This window comes from Amphiura filiformis, chromosome 4, assembly GCF_039555335.1.
Source record: "Amphiura filiformis chromosome 4, Afil_fr2py, whole genome shotgun sequence".
NCBI classification, from domain to species: Eukaryota; Metazoa; Echinodermata; class Ophiuroidea; order Amphilepidida; family Amphiuridae; genus Amphiura; species Amphiura filiformis.
This window is the reverse complement of record NC_092631.1, coordinates 69,900,013-69,923,375: the sequence shown is the minus strand read 5'-3', so window position 1 is coordinate 69,923,375 and position 23,363 is coordinate 69,900,013. Positions and strand designations below refer to the sequence as shown.

At 36.5% G+C, this 23,363-nt stretch overlaps 2 protein-coding genes across 6 annotated transcripts; both read right to left on the bottom strand.

Annotated features, from left to right (window-relative positions):
* Positions 1-4,888: 4,888 nt before the first annotated feature.
* On the bottom strand, positions 4,889-9,552 carry LOC140149919 (uncharacterized). 3 transcript variants are annotated; one of them, XM_072171933.1, is made up of 5 exons: positions 9,446-9,552; positions 8,840-9,058; positions 8,063-8,227; positions 6,947-7,100; positions 4,889-5,359 (listed from the first exon to the last, which is right to left on the bottom strand). In XM_072171933.1, the coding sequence occupies exons 2-5, from the start codon at positions 9,039-9,041 to the stop codon at positions 5,296-5,298; spliced, it is 585 nt and encodes a 194-aa protein (XP_072028034.1). In that variant the 5' UTR covers positions 9,042-9,058; positions 9,446-9,552; the 3' UTR covers positions 4,889-5,295. The 3 variants fall into 3 exon arrangements, with proteins under 3 accessions (XP_072028034.1, XP_072028035.1, XP_072028036.1); XM_072171934.1 differs by having other exon boundaries at positions 9,442-9,501; XM_072171935.1 differs by lacking the exon at positions 9,446-9,552 and adding an exon at positions 9,292-9,421.
* Positions 9,553-15,928: 6,376 nt separating this feature from the next.
* LOC140151311 (uncharacterized) lies at positions 15,929-20,961 on the bottom strand. Of its 3 annotated transcripts, none has more exons than XM_072173603.1 (5): positions 20,847-20,961; positions 20,133-20,351; positions 19,390-19,554; positions 17,784-17,937; positions 15,929-16,554 (listed from the first exon to the last, which is right to left on the bottom strand). In XM_072173603.1, exons 2-5 carry the CDS (start codon positions 20,332-20,334, stop codon positions 16,491-16,493), a joined length of 585 nt encoding a protein of 194 aa, XP_072029704.1. In that variant the 5' UTR covers positions 20,335-20,351; positions 20,847-20,961; the 3' UTR covers positions 15,929-16,490. The 3 variants fall into 3 exon arrangements, with proteins under 3 accessions (XP_072029704.1, XP_072029703.1, XP_072029705.1); XM_072173602.1 differs by having other exon boundaries at positions 20,789-20,886; XM_072173604.1 differs by lacking the exon at positions 20,847-20,961 and adding an exon at positions 20,672-20,731.
* Positions 20,962-23,363: the final 2,402 nt, after the last annotated feature.

The window sequence follows — 23,363 nt, the reverse complement described above, 5'->3', positions numbered from 1 at the left end:
GTCATATGCACAACCTCTATTATGGGGTGTGTTTGAGTTGGTCCAATTTGGTCGTAAGCACACATCTTATATGCAATTTCAAGGCGCGCACCCGAAGGGGTTTGTGTGGCTAATTTGAATAAAAAGAATTAACACGCTATCACCTGACGATTGGCTCACAAGCAGCTCAGCAGCCATGAGAAAGGAAGACATGTGTTTTACGTCTCGTGTCTTATGGGACTGATTAGCACGACCTCTCAATTGTATTGCTCAGAAACCACGTTTATGCAAAGCTCATCTCAAGTTATGATAATAATTGGGTAAGAAATAACCAATAAAGGAATAAATGAATAAATATTTTAATATGGAGAGTAGTCGATTAAAGGTCTTTGATCTGACCCGATAGATAGCCTCGTCCCCCATTTTTCTTCTTTCTTCATAAAAATTGAAATTGTGGTATCAAAAGAAAGCTCATATTTTTCTCATTACCCCAGTAAAATTTAACGGCTCAGATAAGTTGTGCATCAGTGGCGTATAGGGGGGGTGTTGGCGGTGCAAGGGCGTGGTGTCGACCAAAGAGAATCATGATGCAGTCATGTCTACAGTAGAATTCATCTCGACCTTTGCAGGACTTAACCCCATTAAAAGCTATTAAACCAAGATAACACTCATTGAAACAGCTCAACTGATTAAATCGGATCTTCTCTGGTTGTGCACAAGTGACTGTTTTCATGTGCGATATCGCAATAACTGGTATTCATAGCTTCAGTTGGGTAACCGATTACAAAGGAAACGAAAGGAAACAATGTTATGTGTGGCTTTGTTCACGAAATCAGACAATGTCGTGCTTTTTGTAAACCAGCATTCTTGAAAATGAGCAACATAATGATTTTTGACTTAACACGGTTTAGAAATAATTTCTTCATATTTTTGGTGTTATCTGTCGTTTACATGTCCTTCCTAAAACACAAAAGTACGACCCTCTCCAAACACCTAAATTAGCTAAAAATTTAGGACATGTTACAAAACTTTATTTTCTAGAACCTATTTAGAATAATTTAAATGTAGCTTTTACCGGTTTTTTGTGGCATCCTTCAGAAGTGAGCGGTCCGATACCAATATTTTCGGTCAAATCTCCATTCAAATAACACGGGGAGTTGGCTAGCTATGCCTTGCCCTCACTCATATTTTACAAAAGTACGACCATTTCTGAACATCTAACCTAGCTGTAATTTTAGGTCATGTTAGAGAAATATATTTGCTAGAAGTTTTGGAGAATAAATAAAATATTGGCTGGTTATTTTTCACACAGTGATGTTAACTAGGCAAGTGTCCATTCTCCCAACATACATCATTTGTAGGGGTCACGCGTTAATGGTGAGAGCACTGTGTATTGTGTATAGGAAAACGGACAGTAACTGCAGTATGTATCGTGTGCACCCCTTATGTTGAATGAAGAAATAATGAGTACATGTAGCCCAAATATTCTACTTTTGGATGTGATCCTTCCGTTTTTGCCTGTTTACGTTGCCAAATTGAATGGGACATGATGCAGTCATGTCTACAGTAGAATTCACAACGACCTTTGCAGGACTTAAACCCCATTAAAAGCTATTAAACCAAGATAACACTCATTGAAAACAGCTCAACTGATTAAATCAGATCTTCTCTGGTTGTGCACATGTGTCTGTTTTACCTGTGCGGTATCGCAATGAGCTGGTATTATAGTTTCAGTTGAGTAGCCGATTATAAAGGAAACGCATGGTAACAATGGTATGTGGGCCTTTGTTCACGAAATGAGACAATGGTATGCTTATTGTTAACCAGCATTCTTGAAAATGAGCAACATAATGATTGTTGACTTAACACGGTTTGGAAATAATTTCTTCATATTTTTTGGTGTTATCTGTCGTTTACATATCCTTCCTAAAACACAAAAGTGCGAATACTTCCAAACACCTAAATTAGCTAAAAATTTAGGACATGTTACAAAACTATATTTTCTAGAATTTCAGAGAATACATTAAATGTAGCTTGTACCGTTTTTGTGTGGCATCCTTCAGAAGTGAGCGGTCCGTTACCAATATTTTCGGTCAAATCTCCATTCAATTAACGGGGAGATGGCTAGCTATGAGCTATGAGCTATGAGCTATGAGCTAGCCATGCCTTGCCTTGCCCTCACTCATATTTTACCAAAGTGCGAATATTTCTGAACATCTAACCTAGCTGTAATTTTAAGTCATGTTAGAGAAATATATTTGCTAGAAGTCTGGAGAATACTTTAAATATTGGCCGGTTATTTTTTACACAGTGATGTTAACTGTGCAAATGCCTATACTTCTAACATACACTATTTGTAAAGGTCGCGCGTCAATGGTGAGAGCACTGTGTATTGTGTATAGGAAAACGGACAGTAACTGCAGTATGATAGCTATATAAACGTAAAAGCGCGTTTAAAATTTTTGATTTATTGAAGCATACCAAATTAGTATTACATTGTGTAAAAAATACATTACTACTTTGTAACACTGAAAAGATTTTGCTGTAATGTTTTTGGTATGTTTTTACATATGTTGTCTTCTTGAATAAGTTCATTAGGACTGTTAGATATCATACTATTGGTAAATTATAATTTACAAGTCCAATAATTTACTCACGTTTTTAGACGTTTCATCTTCCGATCAGAAGACTTCATCAGTAATGCGATGAACCAGCAACACTCCTACTATCTATGGTCTGTGATGGCGGACTTTATTTCGTCGACTGACTCCTTACGTACAGTGGGAGTGAATTTCCTCCCTGTTAACTTTTCTGATTCTAAAAGTATTCTTTCAGTCTTTACCTCGAAAGGTCAGCCGGTTCCCCCAATATACGATTTCTTGCAGCTTTTGCATGGTATTTCATATACACAATCGCAAGATTTGGTGGATTCTATTTTGTCTTTGGAGTGCACGAGGTTGTGTTTTAGCGTTTTGTGTGGTTTCATCTTTGTCTGGATGTTGTACTTCTGAAACACTCGCTGCAGTCTCACACACACCGTACCAAACATCAAAAAACCTCAACTCGGAAAGCGTAGGCACAAGCAGGTATCCCACGCGATGCTATTGCGTCATCATGCGAACAGTCATATGGCGACGGAAAGCTTGGCCGGACAAGCTACATCCCCGTGGCAAGGTAGGCCCGCGCACGGGCGTGGCGCCCGAAGGGTCGGGGGTTCAAAACCGCACCCGAGAAAAAAAGTTTTCTCTTCTTCTTCTTTCTTTCTTTCTTTCCTCCTTCTTTCCTTCCCCCTCGCCAAAAACCAACTGGTGCGTTAGGGCTAAGGTGATTTGTCAGTTCATGCGTTGTGCCCTTTGGTATAATCTCTAGGATATCGTCGACATAATTATCTTTTCCATAATTTTAGACGATAAGCGATGGGTGCATTGGCTATAGCTCTTTGTTCCAGCCAAATATTCGCGATAATCGGCTAACCGGGCTTACCATGACCGCTCCAGATTATTTGCATGTATATTTATCCCCTGAATGAAAATTATGTCGTCATCAAAATGAACTCGAGTAATTCAATAAGGTCATCGGTGTTGAGTAATTTTCTCAGCTTCAACGTGGTGTCCTTATCCAAATATTCCGATCGGACCATAGACTCTGAATATTCAGAGTCTATGATCGGACTACCACATACTGTGCACACCAAGGCGTAATTCGTTCTGTTTCCCCTATCGTTCAGTTATAATTACGATTGACATACCCTATATTGATGAGCCCGAAGTTGATTGATGGCCCTTTTATGGAACACTTTATTTATCACGGATACTATTGTGATTGAATGAGATTGATTCACAAAACTTGTTGACAGGGTACCCAGCAAACACAAAACGTTTTCGACATCATTCGCAAAAGGTTATAAAAGGTTGTCAGAAAACGTTAAAATGTCGGGTTATATAAAGGGTACATTAATGGTATAAAACGTTTTCATAACATTAAATAACATTTGTTGGTAATTTACTGCACAGCAACCACAAATGTTTTACAGAAAACATTTAAATGTCGGGTTATTTAAAGGGTATAAAAACGTTTTAATAACATTCCAAAAACATTTTTGAAAACTTGGTACAAATCATTCTAAACAGAATGTTATTTTGGGGTTGAATAAATATTTTGCAAAAATGTTTGCCCAAAATATTTACAATAACGTTTTTAAAATGTTTTCACGACCTTTATATAACCCGACATTTAAATGTTATTAACACGTTTTGTAAAAAACATTTTAAGAACATTTCTGTGTTTGCTGGGTGCAAATATTTTAACATAATGTTATCTAAGTGTTGACAAAATATTTGGCCAAAAATATTTGGCAAAGACATTTCGAAAACATTTAAAAAATATTGTTGTAGTGTGTTTTCATACAAAACGTTTTAAAACGATTTCATGACCTTTATATAACCCGACATTTTAATGTTATTAAAACGTTTATACCTAAACCAAAACCCAAAATATAACTTATTTAAAACGTTTTAAAAACGTTTTTGTGTTTGCTGGGTAACTGTAAAATATTGTTCTTTTCACATACACCAACCCTCAAATACAAATATGAGCCTGGAGTATGAGCCCAATTTAATAATGTAATGTAATGGCATTGTAATTGTAATTGTAATTGTAATTGTAATTCTGCTAATGTTGGGTGTATTCTAAACAAATTAGAGATTGTATATAAATCAATGTTTTATAAGCATATAGGTGCTTTTAATGATGCTAATGCTGTGTTAAAATTCGCTATCGCTCGAAAAAATACTAAAAGCATTAATGTGCATGATATAACGATTTTAACTATGCAGTAGTATAAGGACATCTTTTTGCAGAAAAAGTGCAATATATCTTCAAACATAATCAATTATCATGTAAAACTTACTTTTTAAAATTTACGACTTTTTTAATTAGCGGTGCTATTTTTGTCAAACAAGCACTTTGTGTTAATGTTCCGTTCCAGGTGGTGAATATTTATGATATCTTTACAAACCCGCATAATTATTATCATCTTCTCATTATCAACAAAAGATAGATGAATTGTTAGTTTGCAGTTAACACTTGTTCATTATCATTATTTTTCATTCATGTTGTCTTCCTACATATGTAAGAAGTTTAAAAGTTATACAATATGTAGTTATACAATATGTCTATAATAATTTAAAGAACACGAAACATCATGGGTTGCAACCAGAGGTTGATTCCACACAGTCCCACAGCAGCCACCAACCAAAATATCAGATTACGACTCGTCTATCCAATAAGACAGAGGATGAACTTTGTTGTTTTTCATTAAAAACATATCTCGATGAAACGGAGCAGAGTACCATTGACGCGCTTGTAAACATACATGTATCTGCAAAAAGACAAAAAGACCAGCAAACACAAAACGTTGTACAGGAAACGCTATTAGTCTAAAAGTGATAAATAAAGAGATATTGCATTCTTTCTGGTTTAAAATGATTATTTCTGACCAAAGCAAGAAGTATTTAATCATCAAGGATCACACTCTATATTAAGAATACATTTTCAGGTGGGCCTTTTCAAGCTCTGTTTGATTTTGTAGTCCTTAAATTGAGAAAATACCCGGGGAAAATACTCCTGTATATAAATAGGCTCTCCCAAACTAAATTTATGCCACATGTTCCTTAAAAAGTTAATTGTTACACCCTGTATATCTTCTAGTACACCCTGAATATTGACTTCAGGTTTGGATCATTGTAATTTATGTTCTTTATGTTTGCCAGTAATACTTGTAAATGGTACATACAAAGGTGTAACAATTGGTACATAAAAAGGTATAGCCATTCAACTCAAAATTGATGTTTTCAGCTATGAATACACTATGACACGACAGTCTCAGACCGAGGCTTTAAACTTGTGACACATGACCAAAGAATCACAGAGTGGCGAAAAATGTCGGTTCTTTTCATACTGCAGTTACTGTCCGTTTTCCTATACACATTACACAGTGCTCTTTCCCATTGACGCGTGACCTTTACAAATAGCCCTACGTTAACAGTATGGGGATATGACTAGTTAACGTCGCTGTGTGAAAAATAACCGGCCAATATTAAAAGTACTCTTCTAAAGTTCTAGAAAATATAGTTTTTTAACATGTCCTAAATTTTTAGCTAATTTAGATGTTTGGAAATATTCGTACTTTGGTGTTTTAGTTAATGTTATAGGTAATAGTACATTGCCTAGTTAACGTCGCTGTGTGAAAAATAACCGGCCAATATTAAAAGTACTATTCTAAAATTCTAGACAATATAGTTTTGTAACATGTCCTAAATTTTTAGCAAATTTAGATGTTTGGAAATACTCGTACTTTGGTGTTTTAGGAAGGATATGTAAACGACAGATAACACCAAAATATGAAGAAATTATTTCTAAACCGTGTTAAGTCAAAAATCATTATGTTGCTCATTTTCAAGAATGCTGGTTTACAAAAAGCACGACATTGTCTGATTTCGTGAACAAAGCCACACATAACATTGTTTCCTTTCGTTTCCTTTATAATCGGTTACCCAACTGAAGCTATGAATACCAGCTTTATTGTGATATCGCACATGAAAACAGTCACTTGTGCACAACCAGAGAAGATCCGATTTAATCAGTTGAGCTGTTTCAATGAGTGTTATCTTGGTTTAATAGCTTTTAATGGGGTTAAGTCCTGCAAAGGTCGAGATGAATTCTACTGTAGACATGACTGCATCATGTACAGGGCAGGAAAGAGTTTCCCATTACAAAGACATAACTTTTGAGACGGTTTGTATATGTTTGAACAAAGTAAATTAGATTTAGGATCTTTGGTTTGAAGGTGTTAAATACGGCACGCTGAGTTTTGATTGACAGATGGCGTACGCAAAATAGTCTTTAATTCAGTGTCAGATAACAGTATATTTATTTAGTACTTTAATTGGTGTACACTGAAGCTTACGGTTGTGAGCCAATGCGGGTATTGTCATGGTAGGAATGTGCGATACCATCTTCCCAAACCTTTCCGTTATTCTCACCGAACGCACTTATAGTATATAATGCCCGATTAACACTGGGATTGCTTTCGAACCAATCGAACCACTGCTGCCTAACATCTGAAAAAACAACCCACCAAAAACATTATGATACCATAAGCACGCCGAAAATTATAATTTGAGGGGCCACATAGTCACTCTAAGTGGGAAATTCTAGACATTGTTTTGTGAAGTATCTTTAAAAGTAATGATGATACGTACATACAAGTAATACACTCTCAAAGAAAGGAAATTAAAGCCGTATTGTAACATTACCATGAAAGAGATTAGTATTTCTTTTCCATTAAATGTTAGTTTTTACTTTCAGATATGTCGCATTTTTAGCCGAACCATTGAGGTAAAGCAAAGAAAATTGGAATTTACCACCAGCGCCGATGTGTGATGTGTGAAATGACGCATTCAATTTGTTCTCGAATTTCTACTTTTGGCATGATTGTAATGCCCAATTGTGTACTAAAATACCATGTGAAAGACTTTATATGGAAAGGTTTGGCTACAAAACGATTCTCTTATAAACGCATCTGTGCACAGTTTCCACTTCGATACACCTGAGCACACAATTTCGTCTAAGAGCCTCCAGGCAAGCAGTGAATTGTCTCCACACAGTCTTTGTTTACACTACACGGTTGAGTGCATAGCATCATAAGAGCTGTGTGAGCTTCTAGCTGGTGACTGGTGACCCCCCTCCATATAGTTGGTGGCGCTACTGTACGTGGCGGTATAGGGAGTCCAGGTTTTATGGTTTTATTTAATTCTGTGGATAGAGCCAAAGTGCACTTCCGAATAATTTCGCTCTGTGCCAGGTAAACGTCGATTTAGAATTCTTTGTTTTTGCGTTCTGCGTGTAACCCATTGAGCCTAAAAACGCCTGAGGTACGCTATTTCCCTCCATGACCGAAAAGAAAATGGTGGATTTTATACCACAGTGTTACCACGAGGCACTTTTGAGTCGGTACTCTTTGAAGATAACCAATCTGATTATTTGAAAATAATAATTCGCATCACGTAATTTAAGTGTTTACCTTCTTTACCAAATCCAGGTGCTAGTCCATTAACCATAACTGTGCAATCATCAGCTACGAACTCGTCAATAATGCCTGAAATATCACCGCTTTCGATCAATTCTGACATTCTCGAGTGAATTGCACTAATCTCGTCTTCAAGGGAGAGACTGCCTTTGTCCGGTGCTGAAAAACGTCAATGGTTCATTTTAATTATTCTAAATGGTACAAAGTTGAATACATAAATATCCGAAACGATGCTATCATTATTTCAAATAAATACTTCACAAAATGTGAAATGGGGTCCAAAGATGATATCATCATGTTACAAGATGGCATTCAATGATTTCAATGACATTGTGGAAATTAGCAATTGCGCCTCGGTTGCAATTATGGGTGAAGATATGTTGCACATTATGGTCAAAAATGAAGGTTCTTGAATTCGTTCAATTGTTACAGGCGAATTACAGTATCCGACATCCAAAGAATTGCGACAATACAGCGCAGGGTAGCTCGGTTTGTATCCAACAATTACCGAAGAAAATCTGGGGTGGCCTTTCTTGAGCAGCGAAGAAGGCAACATAGATTATAAACAACAATGTAAAAAAATTCAAAATGGTGAAATTGCAATACCTGTTCCTGATTATGCTCAAATGTTCAAACGCAGACAGTTAAAACTCGTCAATACCATACCTTACATAAACACCTACAAAAATATAGTTTTTTTCCCAGACAATTATAGAATGGAACTCCCTACCTCCTAGAAACTAGAATATGGAACAAAGAAGAAACGTTTACCTGTTAATCTTGAACACGATATTTTGCCATTATCATTCTGCTTGTGTTCCTCACAATGCTTAGCGCAGCCCATATGGGTTAGTGTGTCCGAAATCTCAACACATTCATTACAGAGAGCGATACAGTCCACCGATTCGGAGTTTACAAAGTTGCAAAATATGATGAAAATACCAGCAACTAAGACGACAAGATTCATCTTCATCTTGACTTAGTTATCACCTGTAATAAAGTGTGATTAATGTAATTTTTATAAACAACCCCTTTAAACTACTTGGTTGTTGTGAATTCCACAACGAATACAAAATACAGTAAAGTAATAGTTTCAGATCTTCTGCAGCTGATTGGTATCCAGACTGTATCAAAAGTATTGTTACCCACCAATTTCTTTATATGCAAGGTTCTTGCATTTGGAAGAAACAGGCCTTTCCACTTATCTACTTATCTTAACACACCTGTAACGCTATCTGTCGAGTAAGATTCATTAGTAACTAATAACATTCTGGAAATGTTGGTTCATAAAACGCTATTTGAAGTTTCAAAAATAATACTTTTCTTATCGCGTCTGTGCTTACTAACTTATTTACAGTGTCGGTTGCATTTACCTACTTGATTTTGACAATGTTGATGACTGCTACAATGATGTAAAACGCTGCCGGTGGTGGCCACGGATCAAGCACTGCGCATTTCAAATAATTATGTCAAAAGTATATAGCATTCCGCCCAATGACAAAGTGCTAAATTTTGCCTGACATAAATCATGCAAATGTTTTGATCACGCGTATTAATTTTCATAATATTGGCTTGTATGGAAAAACAAACGCTGATTAAAGGGGCTCAGAGAGATTAAAAAAATATCGATTTATTTTGATAGATAGAATACTCAGGGAACCTACCAAGCAGTAATTAAGCGGGTAAAATCTATCAAATTTAAAATAAGAGACATATTGTATTGTGAGCGCTGTGTTAAAACTGTTCGAGGGGATTAACATCTGGATCCAGAAATTACAAAATCGTACAGTTTTGTATGAAAGATACTGAATTAAGCTTAATTAGTTCAGATGCTGATGCAAACTTTGCGATGTGAAAAAGTGGACTTTGATCAAAATTGAAGGCGCACAATAAAATGACAATTATTATAATAATGAAGATAATAATCAATATTAAAGCAATCAAAGTCGCTGGATTGCATTGACCTACGTTCAACAGAAATACGCTGGCGAAGTTAACCTATTGCTATGGTAGCTAATCCGATTTATTACGTCACTTTGCCAGCGTATAGATGACTTGACTTCTGATGTCATTGCCTGGCAGTATGCGCACGCATTATCACAATTTCCATTGTGTTTTGCCTGGCGGTATGCGCGCGCATCATATTTTGTTCAGGGCCCGTGCTTTTAAAACTGCCGCCACATCACATGATTTCACATGGTTGTGCGCCCTTGATGCATTTCTCAGAAAAACTCATAGACGCCTAAAGTAAGTATTTAAATGAGCAGAAATTTGTATAATTTTGGCTAAATTTGGATTGGTCATGATTATATGTGATGCGATCAAGCAAAATCAGTCGGAACTCGGATATATTAAATTTAAAGACCGCTGGTTAAGTACTGATAGAATAAAACCGTGATTGTGATTATTTTATTGTACAGCTCAACTTACCGTACTTTTCCTGACTAGACAGTCCATGCCAAAATTGTTACTACACCTTTACATTTCATCGAATCTCTTTTTGATGTCTGTCATTTTGAACATCACACTTAAAAGATGTATGCTATGTAGAAACTTTATTTTGCAATTTCATAATTTGCATATTATTAGCATATTTGCAAGAAAAAACATGAAAATCAATAAATACCTATATTGTTCACAATTTCAATATTTTATTAGAAATTAAGCATGTAGGCCGTTTGCTATGACTTGTTGAATGAAGCTGTTAAACAGATTTTGATATTTTTGCTTATTTTTCCTTTTTTGCCCCAAAATGTGTAAAAATCACAATTTTTTTTTTGACCTACCGTATATTTTCTTTGAATATTTATAAAATTTCTTAATTTAGGTATAATACAGTGCAGAAAAAGATTTCCAATAAATTGTTCCATTTTCCATCTTGGGTTAAAAACTCAATTTTCATGCGCGGGATATTTGAAACATAAAATGAAAACATGTCCATTGCACTTTTCCTCGAGACATACTATAATATCAAGGTTACGGATATATTATAATCCCTTCTTATCTTCACTGATCCATCAGATACCTATTGTTATGAATGATCAATGTAAAGGTTCAGAACTGGGCTACTAATGGTCTGTCAAGTATCTATAGTTATTTTCATGACTGTGTCAACTCAAAAATCATGAAAGGTCGAATGTAGGAAAAGTATGATCAGTTGAGCTGTATATGCAATATTGTCAGTGGCGTAGCTGCCGGGGGACAGGGGGCGATTGCCCTCCTGGCAAAAATTGCCTATTTGGGCCCCGCCCCCTAGCGCTATTTGGGCCCCGCCCCCTAGCGCTATTTGGGCCCCCGCCCCCTAGTGCAAGGAAAAAAGAGGAAAAAGGAGAGAGAGAGAGAGGAAAAAGAGATAGGGGGAGGAGAGGAGGGGAAAAGAGAGGGGAGAGAGGAGAGGAGGGGAAAGAGAAGGGAATCCATACGATATGCAATACCATACGATTATTATCAATAAGCCTGGCAAAATTTGGACCCCCGCCCCTAGTGCAGGGAAAAAAAGAGAAAGGGGGAGAGAGAGAGGAAAAAGAGGGGGAGAGAAAGAGGGAATCCATAGCCTACGATATATAGTGCCATACGATTATTATCAATATACTCGACAATATACTTGACTTCTTGAAGACAAAGAAATAGAAATCTATTGAAATGCTAATTGCAAAAGCACCTATAGGAGCAGTATATTGACTAAAACAAATAAAACAATAAAAGGGCCAACCCAAAAAGAAAAGTCGAAAAAGGTGGTCAAGAAGGCTATATCCGACATGTTTCTTGTATTGCATGCCCCAACCGAAAATTTTCAGTATTGACACAAAATTGGCCGATTTAGTCATTTACCATTGAGCTATTTCAAACTTAGGGCCGGATTTACCATTAGACCAGATGGGTACGGGTCCAGGCCCCTAAAATAGCCTAAGGTATGTTCCCCAAAACACCATGTTTTGGACCGAGATATGGTAACATTGCAAAATCTTGCGCGCTTTGCGCGCACTGGCCTCTACGTAAAATTTACCTTCATTTTGGGCTCAAATTGTCTGAAATTGGACATTTTTAGCGCGCTTCACGCGCACTTTAGATAGATAGAATACTCAGGGAACCTACCAAGCAGTAATTAAGCGGGTAAAATCTATCAAATTTAAAATAAGAGACATATTGTATTGTGAGCGCTGTGTTAAAACTGTTCGAGGGGATTAACATCTGGATCCAGAAATTACAAAATCGTACAGTTTTGTATGAAAGATACTGAATTAAGCTTAATTATTTCAGATGCTGATGCAAACTTTGCGATGTGAAAAAGTGGACTTTGATCAAAATTGAGGGCGCACAATAAAATGACAATTATTATAATAATGAAGATAATAATCAATATTAAAGCAATCAAAGTCGCTGGATTGCATTGACCTACGTTCAACAGAAATACGCTGGCGAAGTTAACCTATTGCTATGGTAGCTAATCCGATTTATTACGTCACTTTGCCAGCGTATAGATGACTTGACTTCTGATGTCATTGCCTGGCAGTATGCGCACGCATTATCACAATTTCCATTGTGTTTTGCCTGGCGGTATGCGCGCGCATCATATTTTGTTCAGGGCCCGTGCTTTTAAAACTGCCGCCACATCACATGATTTCACATGGTTGTGCGCCCTTGATGCATTTCTCAGAAAAACTCATAGACGCCTAAAGTAAGTATTTAAATGAGCAGAAATTTGTATAATTTTGGCTAAATTTGGATTGGTCATGATTATATGTGATGCGATCAAGCAAAATCAGTCGGAACTCGGATATATTAAATTTAAAGACCGCTGGTTAAGTACTGATAGAATAAAACCGTGATTGTGATTATTTTATTGTACAGCTCAACTTACCGTACTTTTCCTGACTAGACAGTCCATGCCAAAATTGTTACTACACCTTTACATTTCATCGAATCTCTTTTTGATGTCTGTCATTTTGAACATCACACTTAAAAGATGTATGCTATGTAGAAACTTTATTTTGCAATTTCATAATTTGCATATTATTAGCATATTTGCAAGAAAAAACATGAAAATCAATAAATACCTATATTGTTCACAATTTCAATATTTTATTAGAAATTAAGCATGTAGGCCGTTTGCTATGACTTGTTGAATGAAGCTGTTAAACAGATTTTGATATTTTTGCTTATTTTTCCTTTTTTGCCCCAAAATGTGTAAAAATCACAATTTTTTGGATGACCTACCGTATATTTTCTTTGAATATTTATAAAAATTTCTTAATTTAGGTATAATACAGTGCAGAAAAAGATTTCCAATAAATTGTTCCATTTTCCATCTTGGGTTAAAAACTCAATTTTCATGCGCGGGATATTTGAAACATAAAATGAAAACATGTCCATTGCACTTTTTCCTCGAGACATACTATAATATCAAGGTTACGGATATATTATAATCCCTTCTTATCTTCACTGATCCATCAGATACCTATTGTTATGAATGATCAATGTAAAGGTTCAGAACTGGGCTACTAATGGTCTGTCAAGTATCTATAGTTATTTTCATGACTGTGTCAACTCAAAAATCATGAAAGGTCGAATGTAGGAAAAGTATGATCAGTTGAGCTGTACATGCAATATTGTCAGTGGCGTAGCTGCCGGGGACAGGGTGGCGATTGCCCCCCTGGCAAAAATTGCCTATTTGGGCCCCCGCCCCCTAGCGCTATTTGGGCCCCCGTCCCCTAGTGCAAGGCAAAAAAGAGGAAAAAGGAGAGAGAGAGAGAGGAAAAAGAGAGAGGGGGAGGAGAGGAGGGGAAAAGAGAGGGGGAGAGGGGAGAGGAAGAGAGAAACGATATGCAATACCATACGATTATTATCAATAAGCCTGGCAAAAATTTGGACCCCCGCCCCCTAGTGCAGGGAAAAAAGAGAAAGGAGGGAGAGAGAGAGGAAAAAGAGGGGGGAGAGAAAGAGGGAATCCATAGCCTACGATATATAGTGCCATACGATTATTATCAATATACTCGACAATATACTTGACTTCTTGAAGACAAAGAAATAGAAATCTATTGAAGTGCTAATTGCAAAAGCACCTATAGGAGCAGTATATTGACTAAAACAAATAAAACAATAAAAGGGCCTACCCAAAAAGAAAAGTCGAAAAAGGTGGTCAAGAAGGCTATATCCGACATGTTTCTTGTATTGCATGCCCCAACCGAAAATTTTCAGTATTGACACAAAATTGGCCGATTTAGTCATTTACCATTGAGCTATTTCAAACTTAGGGCCGGATTTACCATTAGAACAGATGGGTACGGATCCTGGCCCCTAAAATATCTTAAGGTATGTTCCCCAAAACACCATGTTTTGGACCGAGATATGGTAACATTGCAAAATCTTGCGCGCTTTGCGCGCACTGGCCTCTACGTAAAATTTACCTTCATTTTGGGCTCAAATTGTCTGAAATTGGACATTTTTAGCGCGCTTCACGCGCACTTTAACCAGGAAATTAGCAAGAATTATGGCCAAAATTCATTTCTATTAAGACCAAATCAGTAATAAAAAGGCAAATTTTTCGCATGGAGCGCGCAAATTTCTTTGAAAAAGTAATAACCCAGTTTACCATTTTCCCTCTTGGGCCACTGTATTGCCAAATTTAAACTTATTTCCTTTGTTTTTATTTTATTTGATATATTTGAAAGTGTACTTTTCTTTGAAAGTACACTTTTTTTTCGATGGGGTGCGTCTCACCACCCGCACCTACCCCATTTTTGTTTGGTGGATTTGGGCCCCGCCCCATACAGGCTTGCCCCCCCCCTGGAAAAATCCCAGCTACGCCACTGAATATTGTTGTTATGTGTACCAATCATACTTTGTTTTCAATTAAAGACTTAGATTTTGTTAGCTTAATCAAACAGTGTTTTTGTGTTGTGCATTCGGTTGAGTTCGGGTAAAAGGTGATTTTGGCCTTGAGTCAAGTACGATTCGTAACACTACACAGTCGCATTTTCGCAACTTGGTGGATTATATTTTGTCTTTGGGGTGCACGAGATTGTATTTTCATGGTTTTAGCGTATTGTATGGTTTCATCTTTGTTGTGCTTCTGAAACACTCGCTGCAGTCTCTGACACACCTTGGACATAACACCCATGCCCTAAATTATTTCCGTGTCCTTGTCCTTTGCTTTTTTCTTCGCTTTGATCTTATCTCTGATCGGATGTTTTACTTTTTCAATAGCCCAGTTGGGATATCCACATTGATTTAGCGCATATGTTTGATGTGTTCCATCTTCTTTCCGATTAATCGGTGTATCGAGGAAAGGTATTTTCCTTCCGCTTCCTCCTCGTACATGAACTTAATGTTGTTGGTTGGATCCGCTTTGTTAAGGTGATTTGTCAGTTCATGCGTTGTGTCGTCATCAAAACAAACTCGAGTAATTCAATAATGTCATCGGTGTTGAGCAATTTTCTCAGCTTCAATGTGATGTCCTTATCCAAATATTCCGATCGGACAATAGACTCTAAATATTCAGAGTCTATGATCGGACTACCACAGACTGTGCACACCAAGGCGTAATTCGTTTCCCCTATCGTTCAATTATAATTACGATTGACATACCCTATATTGATGAGCCCGAAGTTGATTGATGGCTCAATGGAACACTTTATTTATCACGGATACTATTGTGATTGAATGAGATTGATTCACAAAACTTGTTGACAGGGTAATTGTAAAATATTGTTCTTTTCACATCCACCATGTACCCTCAAATACAAATATGAGCCGGGAGTATAAGCCCAATTTAATAATGTAATGTAATGGCATTGTAATTGTAATTGTAATTCTGCTAATGTTGGGTGTATTCTAAACAAATTAGAGATTGTATATAAATCAATGTTTTATAAGCATATAGGTGCTTTTAATGATGCTAATGCTGTGTTAGAATTCGCTATGATATAACGATTTTAACTATGCAGTAGTATAAGGACATCTTTTTGCAGAAAAAGTGCAATATATCTTCAAACATAATCAATTATCATGTAAAACTTGCTTTTTAAAATTTACGACTTTTTTAATTACCGGTGCTATTTTTGTCAAACAAGCACTTTGTGTTAATGTTACGTTCCAGGTGGTGAATATTAATGATATCTTTACAAACCCGCATAATTATTATAATCTTCTCATTATCAATAAAAAGATAGATGAATTGTTAGTTTGCAGTTAACACTTGTTCATTATTTTTCATTCATGTTGTCTTCCTACATCTGTAAGAAGTTTAGAAGTTATACAATATGTAGTTATACAATATGTCTATAATAATTTAAAGAACACGAAACATCATGGGTTGCAACCATGGGTTGATTCCACGCAGTCCCACAGCAGCCACCAACCAAAATATCAGATTACGACTCGTCTGCAGAATGAGACAGAGGATGAATTTTGTTGTTTTTCATTAGAAGTATATCTCGATGAAACGGAGCAGAGTGCCATTGACTCGCTTGTAAACATACATGTATCTGCAAAAGATAAAAAGACAATATTCCCAGCAAACACAAAACGTTGTACAGGAAGCGCTATTAGTCTAAAAGTGACAAATAAAGAGATATTGCATTCTTTCTGGTTTATAATGATTATTTATGACCGAAGCAGTAATTTAAAAGTATTTAATCAGCTAATTAGCACTAACATTTGAATAATCAATTATGTCTGATAATGAAGCAAATTTTTATCACCATGTATACATAGAAGCAATCATCACACCCTATTATTAAGAATACATTCTTAGGTGAGCCTTTTCAAGCTCGGTTTGATTTTGTGGTCCTTAAGGGGGTACAACACCCCTGGCCAATTTTGTGCCTATTTTTGCATTTTTCTCAAAATTATAGCGCATTGGTGACAAGTAAGGTATGTATATTATAGGGGCAAGGACTACAACTACTGCACTGAAAATTCAGCAACTCAAGGCAAGTAGTTATTGATTTATTGATCAAATATTGGTTTTCCCTCATTTTTGACTGTAACTCCACACGTTACTGTTGTCTGTGCTGAGATAATATTACCAGTGCAGTAGTTGTAGTCCTTGCCCCTATAATATAGATATCTTACTTGTCACCAATGCGCTATAATTTTTGAGAAAAATGCAAAAATAGGCAAACACTGGACAGGGTGTAGTACACCTTAAAATTGAAAAATACTCCTGTATATAAATAGGCTCTCCCAAACTAAATTTATGCCACATGTTCCTTAAAAAGTTAATTGTTACACCCTGTATATCTTCTAGTACACCCTGAATATTGACTTCAGGTTTGGATCATTGTAATTTATGTTCTTTATGTTTTCCAGTAATACTTGTAATTGGTACATACAAAGGTGTAACAATTGGTACATAAAAAGGTGTAGCCATTCAACTCAAAATTGATGTTTTCAGCTATGAATACACTATGACACGACAGTCTCAGACCGAGGCTTTAAACTTGTGACACATGACCAAGCAATCACAGAGTGGCGAAAAATGTCGGTTCTTTTACAAGGCAGGAAAGAGTTTCCTATTACAAAGACCTAACTTTTGAGACGGTTTGTAAATGTTTGAACAAAGTAAATTAGATTTAGGATCTTTGGTTTGAAGGTGTAAAATACGGCACGCTGAGTTTTGATTGACAGATGACGTACGCAAACTAGTCTTTAATTCAGTATCAGATAACAGTGTATTTATTTAGTACTTTAATTGGTGTACACTGAAGCTTACTGGACTGAGCCAATGAGGGTATTGTCACGGTAGGAATGTGCGATACCATCTTCCCAAACCTTTCCGTTATTCTCACCGAACGCACTTATAGTATATAATGCCCGATTAACACTGGGAGTGCTTTCGAACCAATCGAACCACTGCTGCCTAATATCTGAAAAAACAACCCACCAAAAACATTATGATACCATAAGCACGCCAAAAATTAGAATTTGAGGGGCCACAGAGTCACTCTAAGTGGGAAATTTAAGACATTGTTTTGTGAAGTATCTTTAAAAGTAATAATGATACGTACATACAAGTAATACACTCTCAAAGAAAGGAAATTAAAGCCGTATTGTAACATTACCATTAAAGAGATTAGTATTTCTTTTCCATTAAATGTTGGTTTTTACTGTCTGATATGTCGCATTTTTAGCCGAACAACTGAGGTAAAACAAAGAAAATTGGAATTTACTACCAGCGCCGATGTCGCCAATGCGTGTCACTCAGTATGATGTTTTAACCATAATGTGTGATTTGCTCTACAATGACGCACTCAATTTGTTCTCGAATTTCTACTTTTGGCATGATTGTAATGCCGAATTGTGTACTAAAATACCATGTGAAAGACTTTATATGGAAAGGTTTGGCTACAAAACGATTCTCTTCCACTTCGATACACCTGAGCACACAATTTCGTCCAAGAGCCTCCAGGCAAGCAGTGAATTGTCTCTACACAGTCTTTGTTTACACTACACGGTTGAGTGCATAGTATCATAAGAGCTGCGTGAGCTTCTAGCTGGTGACTGGTGGAAAAAAGCACCTGTGATTTTTTGTCAAAAGCTCAAGTGTTCCTTCATCCGATCAGAACTTTTTTTATATGAACGAAAGCTAACACTTTTTTCATTACGTCAACAGATAACGCAATTCAATGTTTATAGCAAGGCGAATGTGGTAAATCTGTTGAAAACGACCTATTCAAGTTTTAAAAGTCAAAACCTCAAGTGATCCTTACAATATTTTTCAGATTTTATGTCATTAGATGAAAGAGAACACTTATATCACTGTATATTGTCCATATACTAGCTTCATTCAATGAGCAATAGCCAATTCTCTTAAAATTGCAAATCTTGTGCGAAAAGTTACTAGTTTCGCCTGTTTTTTCATACGGTTGTAAATTCAATGAACAATGACTTTGCTTAAAGAACACTTACAAATTCATATGGTATTCGGTTTCACTCGGAATGCGCTCGAGGCAATCGTTGTCATGTGATTGCGACATCGAATACTTGGCGCATTTGAGAGATGCACTTGGTGCGACCTGCATGCGATACATATAATACACTTCATGTAAGATCGGCAAGGACCTCACCCCCCCCTTCATGTAGCTAACGGCGCTACTGTGCGTATACTTCGATTCAGAATGCTTTGTTTTTTGTGTTCTGCGTGTAACGCATTGAGCCGAAAAAACGCCGGAGGTATGCTATTTGCCCTCCATGACCGGAACTAAAATGGTGGATTTTATACCATAGTGTTACCACGGGGTACTTTTGAGTCGGTACTCTTTGAAGATAACCTATTTGATTATTTCAAAACTGAAGCGTCACGTAATTTAAATGTTTACCTTCTTTACCAAATCCAGGTGCTAGTCCATTAACCACAATTGTGCAATCGTCAGCTACGAACTCGTCAATAATGCCTGAAATATCACCGCTTTTGATCAATTCTGACGTTCTCGCATTAATTGCACTAATCTCGTCTTCAAGGGAGAGACTGCCTTTGTCCGGTGCTGAAAAAAGTCAATGGTTCATTTTAATTATTCTAGATGGTACAAAGTTGAATACTTAATATCCGAAACGATGCTATCATTATTTCAAATAAATACTTTCACACAAAATGTGAAATGGGGTCCAAAGATGATATCATCATGTTACAAGATGGCATTCAATGATTTCAATGACATTGTGGAAATTAGCAATTGCGCCTCGGTTGCAATTATGGGTGACGATATGTTGCACATATGGTCAAAAATGAAGGTTCTTGAATTCGTTCTATTGTTACAGGCGAATTACAGTATCCGACATCCAAAGAATTGAGGCAATACAGGGCAGGGCAGCTCGGTTTGTATCCAACAATTACCGAAAGAAATCTGGAGTGGCCTTTCTTGAGCAGCGAAGAAAAAAAATTGAAATTGCAATACCTGTTCCTGATTATGTTCAAATGTTCAAACGCAGACAGTTAAAACTCGTCAATACCATACCTTATAAACACCTACAAAAATATAGGGGTGTTTTTTTCCAGACAATCATAGAATGGAACTCCCTACCTCCTAGAAACTAGAATATGGAACAAATAAGAAATGTTTACCTGTTAATCTTGAACACGACATTTTGCCATTATCATTCTGCTTGTGTTCCTCGCAATGCTTAGTGCAGCCCATATGGGTTAGTGTGTCCGAAATCTCAACACATTCATTACAGAGAGCGATACAGTCCACCGATTCGGAGTTTACAGAGTTGCAAAATATGATGAAAATACCAGCAACTAAGACGACTAGATTCATCTTCATCTTGACTTAGTTATCACCTGTAATAAAGTGTGATTAATGTAATTTTTATAAACAACCCCTTTAAGCTACTTGGTTGTTGTGAATTCCACAACGAATACAAAATACAGTAAAGTAATAGTTTCAGATCTTCTGCAGCTGATCGGTATCCAGACTGTATCAAAAGTATTGTTACCCACCAATTTCTTTATATGCAAGGTTCTTTCATCAAAATGCAACACATGCAACATCCCACTAATCTGTAGAATAATACAAAAACTATGTCTGTCCATTTGAAAAGGATCCAATGTTGCATTTGGAAGAAACAGGCCTTTCCACTTATCTACTTATCTTAACACACCTATAACGCTATCTGTCGAGTAAGATTCATTAGTAACTAATACAATTCTGGAAATGTTGGTTCATAAAACGCTATTTGAAGTGGCTGAAAAAGTACAAGACGTTTCAAAAATAATACCTTTCTTATCGCGTCTGTGCTTACTAACTTATTTACAGTGTCGGTTGCATGTACCTACTTGATTTTGACAATGGTGGTGACTGCTACAATGATGTAAAACGCTGCCGGTGGTGGCCATGGATCAAGCACTGCGCATTTCAAATAATTATGTTAAAAAGTATATAGCATCCCCGCCCAATGACAAAGTGGTAAATTTTACCTGACATAAATCATGTAAATGTTTTGATCACGCGTTGTCAATCTTCAAAATTTTTGTCATATTAATTTTCATAATATTGGCTTGTATTGATACACAGACTGTGATTAAAGGGGCTCAGAGAGATTTCTTGGGGAAATCAAATCAGAAAATTTCGATTTATTTCGATAGTAATTTAGCGGGCAAAATCTATAACTTTAAAATAAGAGACATATTGTGAGCGCTGTGTTAAAACTGTTCGAGGGGATTAACATCTGGATCCAGAAATTACAAAATCGTACAGTTTTATATGAAAGATACTGAATTAAGCTTAACTATTTCAGATGCTGATGCAAACTTTGCGATGTGAAAAAGTAGACTTTGATCAAAATTGAGGGCGCACAATAAAATGACAATTATTAAAATAATGAAGATAATGATCAATATTAAAGCAATCAAAGTCGCTGGATTGCATTGACCTACGTTCAACAGAAATACGATGGCGAAGTTAACCTATTGCTATGGTAGTTAATCCGATTTATTTCGTCACTTCGCCAGCGTATAGATGAGTTGACTTCTGATGTCATTGCCTGGCAGTATGCGCTTGCATTATCACAATTTCCATTGTGTTTTGCCTGGCGGTATGCGCGCGCATCATATTTTGTTCAGGGCCCGTGCTTTTAAAACTACCGCCACATTACATGATTTCACACCACCAAATAGTATTATAGGGTTGTGCGCCCTTGATGCAATTCTCAGAAAAACTCATAGACGCCTAAAGTAAGAATTTAAATGAGCAGAAATTTGTATAATTTTGGCTAAATTTGGATTAGTCATGATTATATGTGATGCGATCAAGCAAAATCAGTCGGAACTCGGAAATATTAAATTTAAAACCGCTGGTTAATTACTGATAAAATAAAACTGTGATTGTGATTATTTTATTGTATATGCAATATTGTTGTTATGTGTACCAATCATACTTTGTTTTCAATTAAAGACTTCGGTTTTGTTAGCTTAATCAAACAGTGTATTTGTGTTGTGCATTCGTGTGAGTTCGGGTAAAAGGTGATTTTGGCCTTGAGTCAAGTACGATTCGTAACACTACACAATCGCATTTTCGCAACTTGGTGGATTCTATTTTGTCTTTGGGGTGCACGAGGTTGTATTTTCATGGTTTTAGCGTATTGTATGGTTTCATCTTTGTTGTGCTTCTGAAACACTCGCTGCAGTCTCTGACACACCTTGGACATATGCTATAACACCCATGCCCTAAATTATTTCCGTGTCCTTGTCCTTTGCTTTTTTCTTCGCTTTGGTCTTATCTCTGATCGGATGTTTTACTTTTTCAATAGCCCAGTTGGGATATCCACATTGATTTAGCGCATATGTTTGATATGTTCCATCTTCTTTCCGATTAATCGGTGTATCGAGGAAAGGTATTTTTCCTTCCGCTTCCTCCTCGTACATGAACTTAATGTTGTTGGTTGGATCCGCTTTGTTAAGGTGATTTGTCAGTTCATGCGTTGTGCCCTTTGGTATAATCTCTAGGATATCGTCGACATAATTATCTTTTCCATAATTTTAGACGACAAGCGATGGGTGCATTGGCTATATCTCTTTGTTCCAGCCAATTAATGTTCGCGATAATCGGATAACCGGCCTTACCATGGCCGTTCCAGATATTTGCATGTATATTTCTCCCCTGAATGAAAATTATGTCGTCATCAAAACGAACTCGAGTAATTCAATAATGTCATCGGTGTTGAGTAATTTCTCAGCTTCAACGTGGTGTCCTTATCCAAATATTCCGATCGGACCATAGACTCTGAATATTCAGAGTCTATGATCGGACTACCACAGACTGTGCACACCAAGGCGTAATTCGTTCTGTTTCCCCTATCGTTCAATTATAATTACGATTGACATACCCTATATTGATGAGCCCGAAGTTGATTGATGGCTCAATGGAACACTTTATTTATCACGGATACTATTGTGATTTAATGAGATTGATTCACAAAACTTGTTGACAGGGTAACTGTAAAATATTGTTCTTTTCACATCCACCAACCCTCAAATACAAATATGAGCCGTGAGTATGAGCCCAATTTAATAATGTAATGCAATGTCATTGTAATTGCAATTGTAATTGTAATTCTGCTAATGTTGGGTACATTCTAAACAAATTAGAGATTGTATATAAATCAATGTTTTATAAGCATATAGGTGCTTTTAATGATGCTAATGCTGTGTTAGAATTCGCATCGCTCGAAAAAATACTAAAAGCATTAATGTGCATGATATAACGATTTTAACTATGCAGTAGTATAAGGACATCTTTTTGCAGAAAAAGTGCAATATATCTTCAAACATAATCAATTATCATGTAAAACTTGC

What these genes read in the sequence shown, in the direction of transcription:
- LOC140149919 (XM_072171933.1), bottom strand. Translation starts at nt 9,041, where the DNA reads ATGAAGATGAATCTTGTCGTCTTAGTTGCTGGTATTTTCATCATATTT. An exon ending in ACCTGGATTTGGTAAAGAAG is followed by an intron (nt 7,101 to 8,062) that starts GTAAACACTTAA and finishes TTGTTTTTTCAG; the next exon opens with ATGTTAGGCAGCAGTGGTTC. An exon ending in ACCCGCATTGGCTCACAACC is followed by an intron (nt 5,360 to 6,946) that starts GTAAGCTTCAGT and finishes GTCTTTTTGCAG; the next exon opens with ATACATGTATGTTTACAAGC.
- LOC140151311 (XM_072173603.1), bottom strand. Translation starts at nt 20,334, where the DNA reads ATGAAGATGAATCTAGTCGTCTTAGTTGCTGGTATTTTCATCATATTT. An exon ending in GTCGTGTTCAAGATTAACAG is followed by an intron (nt 19,555 to 20,132) that starts GTAAACATTTCT and finishes GACTTTTTTCAG; the next exon opens with CACCGGACAAAGGCAGTCTC. An exon ending in ACCTGGATTTGGTAAAGAAG is followed by an intron (nt 17,938 to 19,389) that starts GTAAACATTTAA and finishes TTGTTTTTTCAG; the next exon opens with ATATTAGGCAGCAGTGGTTC.